Consider the following 19,838-nt stretch of genomic DNA (forward strand, 5'->3'; position numbering starts at 1 on the left):
AGCTCTATCCTGGCTGAAACCAGGACATCCCAATAGGCCTTTTTGTTGAAATTTGGTATTCAGAATGGTATTGTAAGCCAACTGAGATCTTGCTAGCAGTGGATTGAGAAAAAGGAATACATCCATGACTTGCTAGCAGTATGCCTGTCCACACTGACCAGATATATGCCTTTTTTTGCACTTGTGTCATTCTCATGCAGTAACTGAGTCCTCTTCTGAGCTGCCATCTAAGTAACTCTTTTCCAATTCTGTATTTGTGTAGTTGATTATTTCTGTGTAAATGTACTATGTTGTGCTTTTGCCTGTGTCATGGTTTAGCCCGTTTAACTGTGTTCTATCTCTTCCAGGTGGTTTTTCCAATCTGCCAAGACAGCTTTGAATTCTAATCTCTTTGCATGTACTTCTGCCTCTTCTAGCTTTTTGTCATCTGAAAAATGAAATATTCAATAGTCAATTACCCAGTAAATTCTAGATAAAACATTGCAGCACTTCACTGAAATTATTTTGGTTTCATACAAACTACTCTGCAATTATGATTTTTCCAACTGTGTCAGTTCCAAGAATATATTCCTTTACTTTCCTTATGAGAAGTATCTTGAGAGCTAAGTTTCATTAGCGACATGGAATCATAGAATGATTTGGGTTGGAAGAGACCTTTAAAGCTTAGACAAGTCCAACTTCCTTGGCCATGGGCAGGGACATCTTTCACTAGATCAGGGTGCTCAAAGCCCCAGGTGTCAAGAGAGAACATGTACACTCAGTCAGTAGTGCATCTGGCTCTTCTCAGAGGGAACTTAGTTTAGAGGTTTAAGGAACTAATTTTAGAGGTTGATCTTGACATTGGTGTTGGTTATGACTTTCTATTTTCTTTCAGGTGTGTACAAATACATACAAATAGGTTGACTATACAGAATTCATCCAGGAAACAATGCTGAGGTGACTGGATCATTGTTTTCTCCTCCTGTTCTCAGCAAAATCCTTTCTGTTGGTTTGCACACAATTTATAAGAGCTTCCTAATGGTTACTTTTTTTCCTGCTTCAAAAATATTGTCAGTATCTTCAAAAACGTCACTAGAAAATGTGTGTCACTTTCTTTCACCTTCAACTTCACCTGCTGATGTAGCTGAAATCGCTGTGACCAGCTAGGTCTGTGCTTCGGCTGCAGTAGGTGCTCACAGGAAGGCCTGTCTGCTTGGTCTTCCTGATTCACTTGACTAAAAAAGATTCTCAGTATGATGAAGGCACCTCCCCTCAGTATTAAAAAATGCGGAGAAATTCTCCTTTAATGTATGGGATTGTAAAATAAGTATATACAATATATGGCAAACCCACTTCTCTTTCCACACTACCAGTTCTTTCCAAACCATCTGTACTAATCTGAGTTAATAATCTGCCCTTGTGGATAGTAGTAGCCAGTTTTAGGCTGATTGCATCACGTGAGTTGAGTCACATCCATGTTTGTTTCTTATTTTACTGTTAGTAGTCTGCTGAGCCTCAATAGCATCACTCTGTTTGCCAGCCTTTTGTTCCTCCTACATTGCGATCTCATCCCATCATTCCTGCCTCCTCGTCCAAATTGCAGTTGTTTAAAGGTGGCATTGAGCTCTGCCTATCTATCTCACTGATAATAGTTTAATCTCTCTTCAGTATATTTGTAAGCTGGCTAGGCAAGGATGTTCTTCCTTTCTCCTGTGAACTAAAGTTCACCATTGCGGGTCGTTGTGTGATCTGCATTTACATCGGGTTTTTGTTGTTGAAACCATTTGACAGTGTGGCACTTCCCTGTTATGTCTGCTATAGGCTGTTTTATGGAGGAAACTAAGATTTACAAATTATGTGGTAATTGTATACAAAGCTGTTGAAATTTTTCTAACTATCTAACAGAGGCCTTACTTCCTCTTCAATCATTAGTGTAATTTGAATAACAGTAATAGAAGACAAAGAGTTTAGCCAAAGGACTGTAAGGTGTGATGGGTGAGTTATTTAACAGTGGAGGGGAATTTAGTCACTGCTAGTACAGACTTGTATTAACTAGAATTATTTTGAACCTGTGTCATGGCAAGGTGTAATGAAACTTCTTACTATTTTATTAGGATTTTCTGTAAAGAATGTGCAAATGTTTACATAAGTATATGTCTGAATGAGTTGAGTACTGTGTAATTTCCCTAAATATTACAAGTCAATGTCATGCTTGCTTATTTAGATGTAGCAAAAATTTTTAAGCCTGTTTTTCTTAGGTATTTGCCTTTAGTGTTCCAGCTTTGGAAATAGTAATCACACATAATAAATTTTTAGTTTTAAAGTAAACAATTGTTTTTCTTTTCAGTTGTTCTGATTGGCTTATAAACATTTGCCGAAGAAAGAAAGAGCTGAAGGCTCGCACAGTGTGGCTTGGGTGTCCTGAAAAGTGTGAAGAAAAATACCCCAAAAATGCCATTAAAAATCAAAAATACAACGTCTTTACCTTTATACCTGGGGTAAGGCTACTAACCATTTTTTGGTGTTGGGCTGACTATATGTTCTGTAGTGTTTTTTGACGATTCTGCAAAAGGATAATTTTATTTGCCCAGATTCTTCTTTTTCTTCCTACATTTAACTGGATGTCTTTGATTAAAATTGACAGGTGAGAGCAAGGCTGCTTTTTTTCCAAATTGTTTTGTTTTCAAAGGGATATTTACTAAAGTGCAGTGTGTATGATTGAGTGGCTGGAATTCAGTGAAGCTTGAGAAATTTGAGATGGGTTTCCTTGCACTTTTCTATTCATCACTAAAAATTTGTAATCCTCTTTTAAAAACAGAAGCACTTCTATGTAGTCATTTGTGAAAGCACTGTCTTAAATTGAGAAATAAATAGTTGAAAATTGAAGTGTACTCACATAGATATTTTCTTATACTCCCTGCCATTGAAAGCATAATAAATAATGTATTCTGAAACAGGCAACTCCTTAAAGGACAGAAACAACCCATGTCCTCAATTTATGTGACAAGTAAGGCCTAGTTTAGTAAACTAGTACTTCTCAGAGTTGTATTTCTTATTGCAGTTTTAAAAATAGTGATGTCTTTTTTGTTTTGAATGCAGTTCTCCAGACAGTACTTTTATTGTGGAATGGAAGGGGTTTTTTGTCACTTTTTTTTTTCCTAAGAAGCCATATGATGTCTTAATTTAAATTTTTTGCCTATAATGGTCACAGTGTATATGAAGACAAGAGACATTACAGTTGCATCTAGTTTATACTTTCAAAAAAAAGTCATTATAATGTAATATAGCAATAGAGAAGACAACTTTTGAAGCTTCAGTAGTTAAAACCTAAAAACATATGCTGCTGTGATATAAATCTTATTAACATGCTTTTACTCATACTTTTACTAATACTGCCCAAGAGTCCTGAGTCCTGTGTCCTGTTGCAAAAACTGAATGTTTTCTATGTTTGAATGCAGACATGCTTTGTCTTAAATCTTTTATTTAAGTGATCATGCAGGTTTATAAGAGTATTGATTCTGTTCTTCTGGCCTCTTTGGTCCAGTGACTGGCAGGTGCTTTCTAATACATTTCTTTATTAAAATAATGGCTTTCTAATTAAGACTGATCTCCTGTCAAAGAAATAAAATGTCACTTATCACAGGTGGATAAAATATTCTCATCTCTATTGAACAAAGTAAATGTTTTCTTCCGAAGTTTAAATTATTAAATACACTGAAATTGGTTAAGCCACGTATGCTTTCCTAAAGGTCACAAAATTCATTAAGCATATAGTAAGCCATTGATTATTGTGACTAGAAATCTGCAGTGTAGATTACAAATCCTAAATTAGATTCATGTTTGCTATAGGGATCGGCCATAGCTTGCAATTACCTGTTGAGAGAGAGAATGTTTGTTCTTTTTGGATCTTTTGAAAATCTTAGTTTTTACAGTATAGGCAGAATCGGATTTTAATTTTGGTGGTAGTATTTGGAAATTCAGTAGTAACTTCAAAATGGAGTGAGATCCTAAACATAAAAGCCCAATAGCTGGTGAAAATGTTTCTAAGTTTTAATTTTAGACATGAATTAAGACTTTTCATTGATTAGAAATACTGTGTACCTATCTGTTTTTTATGCTGTTCCACTAAAAGTAATTTGTAGGGAACAGAGTTGTATTGGTTCCAAAGCCATAAATGTACCTAAGTCATATTGTTTCCAATGATTTACCTTGATTGAAATTTTCATCATGTGAAGTTTTGTCTTCTGTTTAGAGTTGTATCTTTTTTAATGTTGCAGCTGGCAATGGCTAATATTCAGTGACTTCATATCAAAATACAAGCTTAAAATAATGTTTAGATTAACAGAATTTTACTTACTGGCTAAAAGAGCTGTAACATTTCCAAAATATCATCTAATTTCCTAACATTTATATAAAATACTTACTGCTTCTACTTTACACCAGTTTGCTCAATTTCCATTTACTATTTCATACGCATTTTGGTACAGCTGCTTGGGAAGTTTATGTCATTTCCATAAAGAATATCTTCTCTGATGGGAAGGTTTTTAAGATACCTCTCCTGAACTTCAAAGCACTAGTATATTCTTTTAATCAGTTTTATGTAACTGGAGACTTTTCAATTTGCTTAACTAGACTGAAGTGTTTAGCTTTGTATTGAACAAACTGTCAGTGGTTTGCCAGGATTCAAAAGATTTGTAGGAAGGTGCTTTTTAACTCCCATCTTCCCCTGCCAGATAGGTGCTCTTGCAGTTCTGCACCTCCTCAAGTACTTGTGGACTTTTCATCGACCTGGTATATCAAGTCTTCATAAACAGTTAAATCATACCGCTAGGTATGAGTATATGAACTTCATCAGTATTAATATAAGGTACACATTCAAGCTGAATTAGTTTCATTTTGGAAGAATGCTCCAACTTTCCCTGCAACTTCAAATTTTACTTTTTGGCTTTACAGTTTTGTTGGTAAATAAAAGAAGAGACTTCTATGCTTTTGAAAAAAATCTTCTGATTTGAGGCTAAGTAGCCTTTAGCTGAACAGTGATGTAGTGCTCTTGCAAGAAACCTGGGGTGTTTTTTCAAAAACAATTGTGAGGTACTGCTACTTTGTTGTGCCTGCCAGAAAGACACTTTGAAATGAACTTCCATTAATTTTTTTTTCCTAGGGCATGGGTTTTTACATAATTGAGTAATAATGTTGGACTGATAAAAGCAATAAGTATCTGTCCAATAACTTTGATTTTTTTTTTTAATGCAGAAGTCATTGTAATATCAACTGAACTATAAGATTAAAAGATGGAGACATTCTTTAAATGTGGCTTTTTGATCTGTTTTGAATCTTTTAGCTCTGAAACAGTTGATTATTCATTTTCTCAAGTCTCAATATTCCAAGTTCAGTAGCCACTTCTGATCATCCTTCATGGAGGTGCCATATTATCCTGGCCTACTAAAGAAATATGTCAGGTCTTTGAAGATTCAAAGTTCTATAAAATTAATAATGTTCTTAGCATTGTAATTATAACTAAGGCAATGTTGAGAATGTGTGCTTGCTGAAGTGGTGCTTTTAATTACCAAAGGAATCTCTACATCTGTCATTCCTTTGGAATATGGACCAGTGTATTCTGTGATAAGGTTACTGTGTCTTCACTTAAAACTTGGGCAATTATCTTGGAGTTTAGACCAAACCTTTTGATTTATTAATAAACATATCTTACCTATCAATATTTACTGCAAAATAATGTTTTGAGAAATTTAATGCTGAGCACTTCTTCTAAATTACCTCAAAAGCCCATGTAATTATTTTACAATTTTTTTGTAGTTTAAAATTTCTGAAAACTTAAACTGTGGTTGCTTTTGTAAAAGCTTGTCTTGCTATGGAAACTGAAGTATACCGCCTTATTCCGAGATTTCCACACGACAGCCATTTGGAAAGAGAGCAGTGTCACTTACCTTTACTCACTGGATCTTTTCTGTAGTGTTAATTTTATCTTCCTAAACAACACTTACTCTTGAACATTCAGTAGTTTATTTCTAAGAACAGTGGGAAACAGTAATTTTGAAGGAGTACATCTGACTTGATGGTAGCCTTTGTCCCTTTGAGGACCAAAGGACTTCAGAAAGAAGGCAAGTGAGTTGTAGAGCTTCCATCCCTGCAAGAGGAGAAACTTCAGTGGCTGTGTTGAGGAGAGAGTGTGCTGGGGGAATGCAGTGAACAAAAGTAACAAGGAGTTCATGTATACTGTTTCCTGTATGTGCTGCAGACAGAGCTGAGGTTTTTAGGGTATTCTCAGTGATGCAGTTCTGTTACTCTATAGAAGTTCAAATGACAGAGGCTAGAATAATATTTTTGTAAATGGCTTCTGTTAATTTGATGCCAGTTACTTTTTTATAAATTATTATTATTAAAGACCAGAATATGGAAATTTTTAAGACAAAAAAATATTGTGAGACAGATAATACGGAATTTAAGTATTGGTACTTAAGGAAAAGTTAAGATTACTTTTAGTGCTGTATTTATAGAAAGAAAAGTTTTAACAGTTAAAAAGGAAAACTTAAAGATAGTCACAAACTTATTTTGCTTTGTTTATTGATACTATAAAAAAATTTCAAAAACTGTTTTAATTTATAAACATAAAGGTAGCTATTGTGGATATAACATTATTGCAAGATGTTTCTGCAAACATCTGAATTATGTTTACTGTTAACATTTCAGAGTAATCTTTGCACAGTGATCTTGATATGTATTTAATAATTGTAAAGATTGAGTTCACACATCCAGTTTTCAAAATACCAAAAATTTAGAAAATTGCTTTTTCAAAGTGAAGAGGCATTTATATCAAAGGATTTTTCACAACAACAATAGCAGTATAATATTATAGCTTATAGTGCATGTAGTAGTTTGTGATGATACATAGCGTATTGTGCTATATAGTACTATAATAGTACCATATATAACAGCGTGACATATAATGGTCTTGTATCTTCTACCTTGAAAAAGTGAATTTTATGTATGTTATGGGTACAAATTTTAAGGCATTTATCTATTTTGTGTTTTTCATTTTAGGTTTTATATGAACAGTTCAAGTTTTTCTTGAACCTCTATTTTCTCGTCGTGTCCTGCTCACAGTTTGTACCAGCACTGAAAATAGGCTACCTGTACACATACTGGGCTCCTCTGGTAAACAGAAAAATGCCATTAACTAGAAGTTTTGTTTTTTTAACTTCAGATGAAAAGTTCATGTATATGTATATTTCATAAATTTGCATCTGGTAAACTACAGTGATTAAAGTATGTAACAGAAGTAAAATGCTTATTTGAAATTACAGTATTTTGCGGAACATACCCAGAAGCTGTTGTTTGATAGCCCTCCCTTTCACCTGCCTACCATGTTCCCACAGGCTGGAGGTTGTTTTTGTTAACCAGCTAGTCTGAGTGAGTAGTGCTCCCTTCTGGCTGCTGGTCATGTGAGAGATTTAAAAAAACAAACCAAGCGAACCTCCAGCTAGTAGAGAACCTTATTTGGTAACATAAGTAATTTGTATGTTAAATTTCTTGCAGTTTATTGTTATTTGATCACTATTTTATGTTCTCAGGCTAGGTCAGAAGTAAAAGAATAATTTCTTTTCATTCCTTCTGTATCAGTTTTGATCATGTCGTTTTTTCACAAAAATTGAGATAAAATGTTTTAAGCCGTGGATAAAACAGGAGGAAAACACATCTTGAAAATAAGTTATTCATTAAACATACTTTTCCTAATTGAGTGCCCTGACAGTTGCACTGGCTTCCTTTCAATATTTCTTTTTATTATTGGGCCCTCTGTAGTTTTTTCTTGGGAAACTGTTGAAACTAGTTGCTTGTGACTCAGGTTTCCTAAGGTTTGAAAACTGTATTTTCTTCAGAGGCGGCCCTTGTGGTAGTCTGCCAGCTATATTCCCATGATTTGGAATTCTTTTTTCTTGTTTGTAACCAGATCATTACCTTCGCTTTCATCTTCTTCCTGGCCCCTCCAGCCCAGGTTTAAAAGCAAGGCAGGAAGAACTTTGCTTTATTTTCTAAATTTATAAAAAAATGGTATTTTTTGGTAGCATTTATTCTCGGTGGTATTCAAGAGGAATGTCACGCAGTGACATGCTGACTGTGTGGAGTAAAGGTCGTTCTTAACAAGTCAATAGAGTAAATATTCTGGATTGATTTCATTGTTTTAATTGTTGCAACATGTCTCCTTTTAAGTATTGATAAATGGAGACTGTCCTGGAGGTTCCTCACACCTCTATTTCCAGACAACTTTCAGCTTCTGCTGCAACAAATAACACTTCCAAGACAGAAAGCTTGTTCAACAGTGGGATTTAAATGGGTATTTACTGACCCAGTATGAAACGACAGAAGTCAGTCTTGTCTGGAAGTTGGTCTCTTCACAGTGAAGTGCTGTGTACAGCTCTATACGTTAGTGGGGTAGCAAGGAAAAAAATCGCTTAGCATCTCAGCTGATCTCATCCCGCCCAAAGAAGGGAGAAAATACTGTATTTTGCAAACTATTCTGTATAGATGTGTTTGTCTTATTCAAGGTTGTTTTTAATTATGTTTCCCAGTTTTCACATACAGTGTGAAAATACAGTATCTCAGATAGTGCTAGTGGTACCCTTTTTTGCTAAGCTCACAAGGTGTGTAGGTGTTTTTAGGTTGGGGTTTTTTTTGTGGTTTTTTGTGAGGTTTTTTTGTTTGTTTTGTTTTTTACTTCAACAGTTTTTACAACAAACAGACATAATATGCTTAGATCAAGCACTGGAGTTTTTCAAATGAGACTTTATTTCACTGGTTTGTTGTCATTTGCACGGTAGGGAATGGTCTTCTCAATTTTGAGTCCAACATACAGAGGATGTAGAGCATACAAGTTTGATTATAAGCAGTATGCTGAAGATATTTAACTGCTTAGAGTTAAGGAAGGATGACAGGTTTTTTGTAAGATTGGCTTCACAGTTTCAGCTACCCTTTGGAAGATTATTGAGTTCTTTTGAGCAAATGAGGAGAAAGGGAAACGTCTGTCTTAAATTCTTTCTCATAGTCATGGTCAGCTGTCCTGAGTCACCTGGCAAGGTACGGTGACCTCTAGGGGAAATTCTTGCAATTAACACCTTGCATTCTGTGCTTTGATTACTGTCTAGTTAGAGATATGTGCAAATGGCAAATATGTTTGAGGGTGCTTCAGGAGGGCCTTTTTTGTGCTGCAAAGATATCTATACTGCCAAAGCTTGTGACAGTGCTGCTGCCAGAAAAGGGGAAAACCCTTTTGCTCATTCGATCATGCCCTAGGAGTGAAAGGAATGCATTTTGCAACGGTGCTTTCTTGTTCTACATAGTTCTAATATAATTGCTGTAGCTAATGTAAACCTGAACAAATAAGTAGTATTTAACTATGTGGTTGCAACAGAGTAAGCCTTGGAATTTTGATCTGGAGTTGCAAAACAGCCTTTGCTATTGAAAAGGGGAAGTTTAGTCAAGACTTGTTTAGGAAAACTTTGTACCTTCACTCCTTTCTTATTGCTGGGAGGTTAGGGGAAGGTTGGCAAACTGTTGGACTTCTGCAAGAAAAGAAGTCTAATGGTACACATTTTCTTTTCTAGAAAGGAAGTATTGGTGGGTGTCTGAAGCTAGATAGTCTAGAACCTTATCTGTTGGAAGATTTGTGAATATTTGAATTTTGTAGCCATCTTACTTTTAATAATGGTAAGATCCCTTTACTGTTGAAAATTTTATTTCCCTTTTGCTGATGGAGGAGGACTGAGCATTTGAGTTTAAGCAGCCATAAGACCATATCTAAGGAGGTTTAGAAAGGGAGAGAGGAAACTCTTACGTACTTATGCCTGAGCTGTTTTGTATTCTTTTTAGCTTACCGTCTTAGTCACATGTAGTGCACTCTGTACTTCCAGAGAAGCTGCGGTGGCATTATCCTGTGAAAGTAGCAGCCAAAGCATTTAGATACTTAGTTTTTCAGAACAAATCCCCTTTGTCAATATTGTTGATGTATTGGTAAATAACTACATTTAAGATGGCAAAATTAATTAAACTAGCTCTCCGTTTACCTTTACATTTCTGTCTGTTAGGGAAAAGGCAGTGAACTCAACATCAGAATTGGAGACTTCTTAAATGTTTTTGGTAAAGTCCTAATTTTGTGGAAGGTAGGGAAATATCCTTACTGAACTATAAAGGCAGTCTTCAGCTCATCCAAACCATTTTATATTTAAAAATTTCAAACTACATGTATTTGGAGATGTAGGTATTCTAATTATATTTGTATAATGTACAAGTATGATTTTCCTTTTTTTTTGACTAAACAAAGATATTCTTTTCACAGATTGAAGAAAACAGTAAAATGCAAATGAGAAAAAAGTAAATATTCTAAGCACATGTTCTTACTCTGTATAGTGTTCCTAGTCGTGTATTTCTGTTGTAGCACTTTGAGAATTCTGAATTGCATAATTGTATCTTTAACAGGGGTTTGTTTTGACTGTCACAGTGGTACGGGAAGCCGTTGATGAATTTCGGCGTTACAAGAGAGACAAAGAAATGAACTCACAGTTATATAGCAAGCTGACAGTACGAGGTTAGCAAAACCATTTGTATAAATCCTTGAAATGGTTCATCTTTTTGTTACATATACATTTATAGACTTCCAGTTCAAAGAAATAACTAATAGTCTCAAGCTGCACTATTCAGAATGAAACTGATACTAAACTAAAAGTGCTTGATTTCCCTCAGATACATACAACTGTTAAACTTGATCTGTTTAAGAAGTGTTGTAAATCTTTTGTTGTTTATAAAGAAAGGTGTATGTATATAATTGTATTTATATTTTTTAAGCATTCTGCTGTTTAGTAGATTACTTCAAAGGGCAGTTTTCCTCTGAAATTGATACCAAATAGTAACTCAGCAACACTGTCAGCTATGTATCAAGTGTATATAGGAAATAAGGGATCAGTAACTAAGAAATACGATCTAATTAAAATTCACCAGAGCCTTTCAAACTTGGTGGATATATTTGTGCTTAAGAAAAGGAAGATATATTGTGAATCACCTTCAGTATCAAAAATACTGATTTCAATTTTTGCATATAATTTGAAATATGTATGTCATGCAGTAGGAACAGCCAGTTTTCATTCCAGAAATTAATAAAAGGAGAAATCACAGTTAACTTTTTTGACTCAAAACCTTTGACACTTTTTCATGAAGCCTTCTAAGGAAATGAAGCACTTCAGCTGTGAAGTGACAATTAAATTTAGTAGGATATTGTAAATTTTAAACATGGGCATAAGAGAAGAAAACTATGCACTCCTCTCTGCTTTTATGTTGCTTAGCACATTCTATGTGGTAGTTCTGAAGCTAAACAGTAAAAAGGTGCCAAAAAATAATAACCTATTATCAACTCGAAACGTAATGAATAACCTTACAAAACAACATGACCTGGCTATTACCCTCAAGAGTTATTTTGCTACAATATCCTGGGAGCTGTTTGTTAAGGATTTTCCTTGGCATAAAAGTTCTAGAAAGTGGGAAGTTGTTAAGGAACGTGAGGTTGCGTCTCAAGCAGTTAGAGTACATGGCATACACTGTGCCAAGTGTAAATTCTGATCACTAATTCCCAACAGGCATTTCACTGCACTTTTTAGTGTATCTTGGTGAATATCTTCTGAGACTCAGTGGGAAGAGTAACCTCACCAGATCTGGGAGTCTTAATGAGAAACTAAACTCTTGGAGTAGCTCTGGGTAATGATTCTCTGCAGAAAAAAATGGATTAAAATCTTGTAGTGTAACACAAGTATGTTCTGCCTGCAATCTTGCCTTCCAATTACTTTAAAAAATGGGTCAAGTAAACAGGCAGCAGTCTCATTTGTGATGACAGCCTAGCAGTGGAGAGGAATTTATACTGCTTCCTCACAGTACAGAGACTTGCATTGTTTTCTGGAGTTTGCATGCAGAAGGGAGCAACTGTAGGGAGAATTTGCCTATTGTTCTTCCCTTCCTTGCTAGCCTGAAATAGCTTTACCAACATTTAGAGGTACCACTTTGGAAATTTGCCAATGGGACAGCTATTGTTTATTTAACAGAAGTGGTTGCATTGCTGGCCTCCAGACCTCTACAATCTTTAATACAATTTATAAAGAAATGGACTCTTAACAGCTCTTCAGAGTTCTAATTTGACCTGCTAGTTGGTATATTAATTTTTTAGATCTGCTATGGTAGGCCACTGAACGCTTACCTTTGAAATAGATAGTACAATCCCTATTCAGCAATAGTGTTGATAATCTGAAATTCGTAGTTCTGGAAGCACATGTATAGTTTATAGTTACTAGTGTGATGTAAATGCCACGACTCACATATGCTGTTTTAAGAGCTAAGTTTGGTGCCCTTTGTGCTTCTTTTTTCCCTTGTTTAGAGTTAATAGTAGAGTTTCTGGTAAGTTGCTAAGCATTTCAGCAGCATTTAAGTAGAAGGTTTGGAATCCTGATTCCTCTTTCCCAGCTCATGAAATATTTTGTGAGGTTATGGGTATTTAAGACTTTTCATTTTGTAGTTTCTCCTAGGAATAAGGAAGTTGCCAAATTAAAATTGGATTTGGTCACCTTGACACAGCTGTTTTCTAGATGCAGAATAGAGATTTAAAAAAGAGTGTACAACAGGATACAGGTAAAGCCCAACAGTTATAGCAGGAACTGACATGTAGAGAGCAGTGACGTGTTCAAAATAATTTTTAAAAATGCCTTTTTTTTAAAAAAAAAAAAAAAGGATGTCAGCTTTTACCCACAAATGTGTATGTCTATTTCAACTTTCAGGTTTTGGTGTCAGTGCCATCATGAGTTCATACTTGATTTTTGTTCTGGTTTTGTGATGTTTTTGAAGACACTGATACTCTACAACAGTAAAGATTAAAGATCTCTGCTTTCAATGAGCTCTGAATACCATGTTGACAATGGTATGATCAATGAGCTAACAATGTTTTGAATTGTGGCCAATTTTAAGAATGAAAACATTATTGCAGACCCCACTCATAATTAAGCTGTACTAGAAATTGCCACAAACACATATATAAAATAATGAATAGATGATAAATTACACCTTTTTCATAATATGGGGTTCTTTCGTAATAAGGCATTCTGAAACTGAAAGGTATCATTTTGAGGCAAAGCAATGGGACTTCCTGCTATGATAAAATTAGTCCAAGATTTTTACAGGTTTTGAGAAGGATTTAGGTATTTATCTGTGCAAATTACTAAAGGCAAGTACTACACTTCTGCAAACTATTTTTGCAAATAACTCTTAATATAATCTACCTAATTTTTAATACTGGAAGTACTCTTCAAGTGGAAAAATTCAGTTAGGCTTACTATACTAAGCTGCAGGCTGATGGTTTGGAGAAAGAAGGCTTTGTTACTTGTGAATGAACAAACTTGATACTGATTTAATTAAAAGCCTGAAAATCGATGCCACTCTTAAGAGTCACTTTTCAGAGTAGAACTGCACTTTATACTGCGCTAGCATTTTTTTCTTAGTTATTTTATGACTTGTGTAGGTTTTACAGTCTTGTCTTTGAAATAGGTATTTTTTCAATCTCAAAGATGGAGAAACTGACATAGAGAGGTTAAGCAGGTTGCCTTTGCTCAAAATGGACAGTAGGAAAACTTAGCTAGCAAGATCCAGTGTTACCCTTGCTTTAATTTTACCATTTAAGGAAGATAAAAATGATAATTTAATCACTCCTAGTTAGTTGTTTTGCAAAATTGTTTACTTTAGGGAAACAAATGTATTTGTAGCAAGAGAAGCTACTGGGCTTTGAATTGTGATTAATTGCTTGTGTAAAGATAGTGTGGGTAGGCTGATCTGTAAGTTAAAATCTTTTTATACAGTGTTGCAACAGATTAAAATCAGGTATTCTTTGACTGCCTAGCAGTGCTGGCTTTCTGTGGAGTCATTAGCCTCAGGAACCCCTAAACAGGTAAAACATGTGAATATTGTCTTATGACCTGCATGTTGCTGGTGTAAGTAGTACTAGGTTTTTGAAGATGAATTCATATTAGTGACTCTTGAAGACTTAGAATTTCTTTTTACTAATTCAAGACCTTGAGTAAGTATTAGTTCTAATCAGTAAGTCCTGGCTTTTTTATAATAATGAGCTGTTCTAAGCAGAAAATCAAGGGAGAACGGGACATCTGTTATAAATATTACTTAATTGTACTTAGGCAGCAATGGGCAGCTTAATGTCTGTAGACTAATTCTGATCCATGAGATATGCAGTGTTGTGCAGTTTTCTATCTGTCCTGTAACATGGCAAAGCTCGGTCTTCAGTCATCCCTTGGTGAATTTGCTATGTGTAACTTTGCACTTGTCAAGAAGGTGAACCTGCTGCATGTAGAGTTTGAATGGTTTCTACTTTTTCAACCCCTTGTGGCAAGTGATGAAACATGCAAATCAGTAAGTGTATTGAATTTTTCTGTGAGCAAGTCAGTTAAGTGTACCCATCTCCATGTCTTTCATGTGAATCTTTTCCCTTGAATAGGGATATACCTAGATTATGGTATTGAATCTCTTAAGTTGATCAGTGTATTATGTATTCTGCTGTCTTAATATTTTTATTGAGACTTTTGCAAAATCTACTTTCCTTTTTTACATATCAAAGTCTGTAAATACTAACTGAAAACTGTCTATTAAGTATGCAAGTTAAAGTTGGAGGGAGGAAGAGTATCTGCTTGTAGAATTGAAATTATCTTGCTGTTGAAGATCCTGTCAATTTAATTGCCTTTTTCTGCTTCAGAGCAGCTCACATGTATATCGTTTTGTAGAACAGAAACTTCAATGGAAAATACTTTAGACCTGTGCATGCAGGTTTGGGAGGACTTCTGTTTTTCCTTCCTAAGGGACCATTACACTTTTGGCACAGCTTCTTGTCTCATGCGCTTAGGTATGACCAGTTAAGTGCCTATGAAAAAAAGCTGCTATTTTGCAGAAGAATCACCTCAAGTTCACGAAAGGGCTATTATCTCTTTCATTAAGCTACCAAAAGGCAATTGGATAATAAAATTGTAAAACAATAACTTTTTCCCTTCCCATTCTTGAAGTTTGCAGTCCCACCCTGAACTTTCCTAGTTAAGTTTGCCCATGCAGAGCTTTGAAGAAAAAAGATCAAGAAGAAAACTATAATAGTCAGAACTGCAAGTTGCACAAGAGGCATGCATCTGTCACTTCATTTCAGGATGTTTAACATGATTGTCAGAAGTGTTGCAGAACTCAATCTCACTTTGCAACCTGCAAAGCAAAAGAAAAAATTAGTATCAGGAAAGATGAGATTAATGAAATAATTCTATCTAGGTTTCAGTGTGAAGGACTTATGCCTTTGTTGTATCCTTAAAGGGTGTTTAAGAATGTAGTGAAGTTGAAAATACATGCTAAAACTGTGTGAAATTAGGAAAAAAAATCAAGAACAAAGCATAAAAGCTAGCATGCTTCCTTTAAAATTGGAGAACTGAGAAGTCTGTTTTAGAGAACTAGTGATTTTTTTTTTTACTTTTGAACTTCTGTTTATGCAATGGGAGCTGCTCCGTTCCTAAGATGTCACCTTACTGAGCTATATCTTAAAAGACCTTTTTTTAAATTGCAAAATAGTCTCTGAGGCAGTCAGTTTTCAATCATTTATATCTATGTTATCTGCAATTTTAAAATAAGATGTTTGTCAGAATGTCTCGATTACTGTGATATTATTCTTTTGCAGTTATTTGAAATCTGTATTGAAACATCTTAAGACATTAGAATTTCAGCTCTTCAAAAACAGGTTGTCCTTCTGCTTTTAAAAAGCCATAAAAAACTTCCACATTATTTCTGAATCTACAGGTACAGCATTAGGTCTTTATTGCTTGCAGTACTTCAAAACCTACCAATGACTTAATTCCTGGTATTTGGACCATTAGGGAACAGATACGTTTTTAAAGAACTGTATCCATTTAATCTAGCGAGTAGGGAAGCAGTAAGCAATAGCAGAAATAGAACTTGAAATTCTTTCTTACATTAGAATTTCGAAAAGGGGCCAGAAGAGAGGAAATGTCAAGGGGACTGTTTTCTTCCACATTTTTGCAGCATCTGGAAGATTGCATAAGAATGAATGGAAGCTTTCCATTTCACCCAGGAGGAGATAGTACACAGAGGAGAGGAGCTAGGAAGTTTCTCTTTAGAGTTTTATATTGGTGATTAAAGACTAACATCAGTTCACTATGTAAGATGGAGTTTGAAAGAAGGACCTACTCTGAATGCAGTACTTCATACAGTACTCAAGGTACCATTGTAAGACTCAAGGTACCATTTGTAATAGCAAATTAAAAATAATTTGAAAATGCTACTTTCAGAACTTACTGTTCTTTCAGGAGTGGCTTGCACTCAGGTGGTAGACACTTTTTAATAAAAAGAAACAAAGGCATTTCTGATATACTATATACCCACATTTTGTTTACTTAATTTCTTAAATTTTTATGTGAAATACTTGGCACATATGAGATATTTATTAGTTTTTCAAATCATTGCAATTCATTTCGAAAGGCTTTATCTTGGGAGTATAATGAATTACTACAGACACATTTCAATGTTCCGGTTTTGCATAATTCTATATGTTGCTTTAGGCGAAAGCCTTGCGCCTTGGTGGACTATAAAGTCTGGATGCGCAGCCACTTCTGACAGCTTTGGACTTTTTATTGGTAATTACACAGATGGTGAAGAGTGTTTTGCTACAGAGATTTTTTAGGGAAAAAATAGTTTGCAAAAATAATTTATGCAGTGAATAACATTCAGTGTCTTTTTTCTCTAAGTGCATCCTCACTAAGATGTAGTATTGCATTATTTTAATGTTCTCTGAAATGGTATCTAATGATTCTCATTTTTGCTAGTCTCAAGGAAAGTGTTACTTGTTGACTTTTCAAAATTTTAAACTCTTTGAATTACTGCCATGTTTTACCATTTAGTTTGTTAATGGAATATGTCCTGCCATTCAGATTCATCATAGAATTCATTGTCTTGTGTGTCACAGACCACTTCCTTATGTGTGGGGATATACAGGATGCTCTAACAAGACATGTTAGTGTATAATAAAGATGGTATTCTGTAGTGTTATACTAAGCCACACAGAAAACAGTCTAATAAGGAAACTTCTCAATTCATAATGTACAACTCCCAGGATTGCTAGACTGAATACAAGCAAAGGTGCAGTGTGGCTTCCTGATGGTATACTTGGCACTAGGAGTCTTTGTGTTCTGTCTGCCCTACATCATGTTGCAAATGACTGTTTTACCTTTTCTTGTCTCTGAGGCTCAGTGTCTTTTTATCTTTACTGTAGATGCTGTTAGAACATGACTGTGGAAAATTCAATTGTTTATATTAATAAAATTGCTTGGTTTTGCATTTGATTAGTATTTCTGAATGGTTTTGGTCATACATGACTGTGTAGGTGGTATAGATCTGAGACTTAACACAGCTGGTACTAGGATTTTTGTGGCTGTTATTACTATAATCAGTTGATTGACTTGGTTATCACACTGAAACTGATGAAAATTGTTAGTGGAGGAACTGAAAACAAAATAGTAAATGCTATCCTTTTGGTAAAGCTTAGAAAGCAAAGTAAACATTATGATGTTTTTCTGTTCAAAACTTGAGAATTTAGTCTGCTTAACTGTATGAGTAGAAATATGTTCATTTGGTATCAGACTGTTCTTTTAATGGTTGAGCTTTAGTATTAGTTAATTTAAAAAAATAAAAAATTGTTGAGAGATTGACACAAACTGAATTTCCATAGGTATCTTGAAACTCTGTAGGGAACTCCTAATGTTTCTTGCTACAGCTTTTTATACCTTGGCCTTCTGCTACTCCACCCTCACAAATGTGTTATGGCAGAGTTAGGAGTCAGACTGAACATGCAATTTGTTTTATATTTGGTGGCAGAGAGGGAAGGTGTTTTTGGCAACTGAAAAAATGAGCTGGTGTAAAAAATTGTTATCGATAACAAAGACTTGCTTTCAGAAATAACTTTGCAGACAGGCCGAACAAAAGTTTTGATTTTCCTCTGATACTGTACATTTTAGAAGGGCTAATGTCACGGAAAATGTATTAAGAGTTAGCTATAGGACATTATAACTTCGAGACGATAGAATGCCCATTGACAAATCTACTATTCATATTTTCAGTTAAACTCCAAACTTATTGCTGTTCATCCTATGCTTTTGTGGGTCTTCTGTTCTAATTCGTTCAGTCAGATTTTTATTTAGAACCCTGGCACCTACCATGTTTTGACATACTTGTCATCTGATACCTGCTGATCAGATACCTGCTGCTTGGAATCATGACAGTGTTTCTGATGGGAAAAGGTATTTCGTATGGGTGTGTGTGTCAGTTCATCAGGCTGTGTAAATCTGTGTTTATATCCTGAGTTAAGAGGTTCTGAATTTATCACCTGTTATATCTTGGAGGAGGATATCTGTATGTCAATGGCTACAAAGTTGTTTTTATATTTTGTTTGTTTTTAACTCAGGGAAGCAACTTCTTGGAATTGTAGCAAGGGCCTGGGACTAGAACTCCTGAATTCTGAGATCAACAGTAACTCATTTTGGGCAGCAACTTAACCTCTCTGTCTCAGTTTTTCAGTCCTTCAAATGAGAATGTTACAACTTAACAGTCTTGCAAATATTAATACACTATACAACATATAGAAATTAAATTGGTATGTGTGCTGTGTATATTTTTGAATGAGTTGTTAATGGCAGTTACTGAATGGGCATCTGTAGAGAATAAAAAACTTCTATTTCAGCTTTTGATATTTTACTTCTCTAAAATGAAATCTTCAGGCATTTCTTCTGATTTTAGAGAGACTTACCTCTTTTTCCCATTATAATTGCCAACAAGTGTCAAACAGTGCCAATTACATCAGTGGCCAAGCAAAGCTACCTGTTGGTAACTGGGATGTGACTAACAACTCATGTGTGTGAGAATGCTCCATGACTGTAAGCCTAACAACTCTTAACATGTCAGAAGTAGAAGTGCTGTGTAGTAGGAGACGTGAAAGACTCATTTTTTCCAATTTTACAACTCCATTATTGATACCATAGATCAGACTTCAGCATCTTCCATGCATATTTTTTCCGTTACTACTTCTACAATTGCTAACTGGTTACGGAACTAGACTTTTTTAACCAGTGGATTATTTATTCAAACAGATGAAGTCTATTTATTAATGTGTTAATCAGAGATCCATTTTGTATAAAATGTAACATTTTCACCAAACAATAATATCTTTAAGTATAACTTGCCTTCTGGGATTTATATTCTTGTGACTCTTTATTTTTATATTCTTGTGACTCTTTATTAATGTCTGCCTAAGTTGATTACATTTCTTCTTTTTTTTTTTTTAAGGTAAAGTGCAAGTTAAGAGTTCAGACATACAAGTTGGAGACCTCATCATAGTGGAAAAGGTTGATACTTTTAAAATATATTTTACACTAAAAATTATTAACATGCTGATTATCTTCTGAAGAAAAGTATATTGAGGTACTTATCTGTGAAGTGCTAACTAGCTAGTATTTTAGTTCAAGTCTTATTTGAGAATCTTCAGGGAAGTCTATTTTTGGATTAATTATAAGCTTAATTGAATGTAATCATTTGTATTTTATGAATTGGTATATGCTTAAATTTACCTGGTGAAGGGCATACAATTACTGAATTAAATTCTCTGGCTTGTGCTGTGGTGAATGTTCTAAACTTATTACTGATACCTTCCTTATGCTCAAATCGGTGTTTTTCTATGTCTGAAGCCTTCAAGGATAAGCTTTATTTATATATATATA

General features: G+C 34.7%; 1 protein-coding gene across 1 annotated transcript; it reads left to right on the top strand.

The window, feature by feature from the left end:
- Positions 1–2,326: 2,326 nt before the first annotated feature.
- Positions 2,327–19,466, top strand: LOC104628832 (probable phospholipid-transporting ATPase IIB; the record flags this gene model as incomplete). Its single annotated transcript, XM_010297542.1, has 4 exons — positions 2,327–2,477; positions 7,039–7,152; positions 10,468–10,576; positions 19,408–19,466. Coding segments are annotated over 4 exons (433 nt in total), but the record flags the coding sequence as incomplete, so codon positions are not given.
- Between the last annotated feature and the right edge of the window lie 372 nt (positions 19,467–19,838).

Source organism: Phaethon lepturus, unplaced genomic scaffold (assembly GCF_000687285.1).
Source record: "Phaethon lepturus isolate BGI_N335 unplaced genomic scaffold, ASM68728v1 Scaffold55131, whole genome shotgun sequence".
NCBI classification, from domain to species: domain Eukaryota; kingdom Metazoa; phylum Chordata; class Aves; order Phaethontiformes; family Phaethontidae; genus Phaethon; species Phaethon lepturus.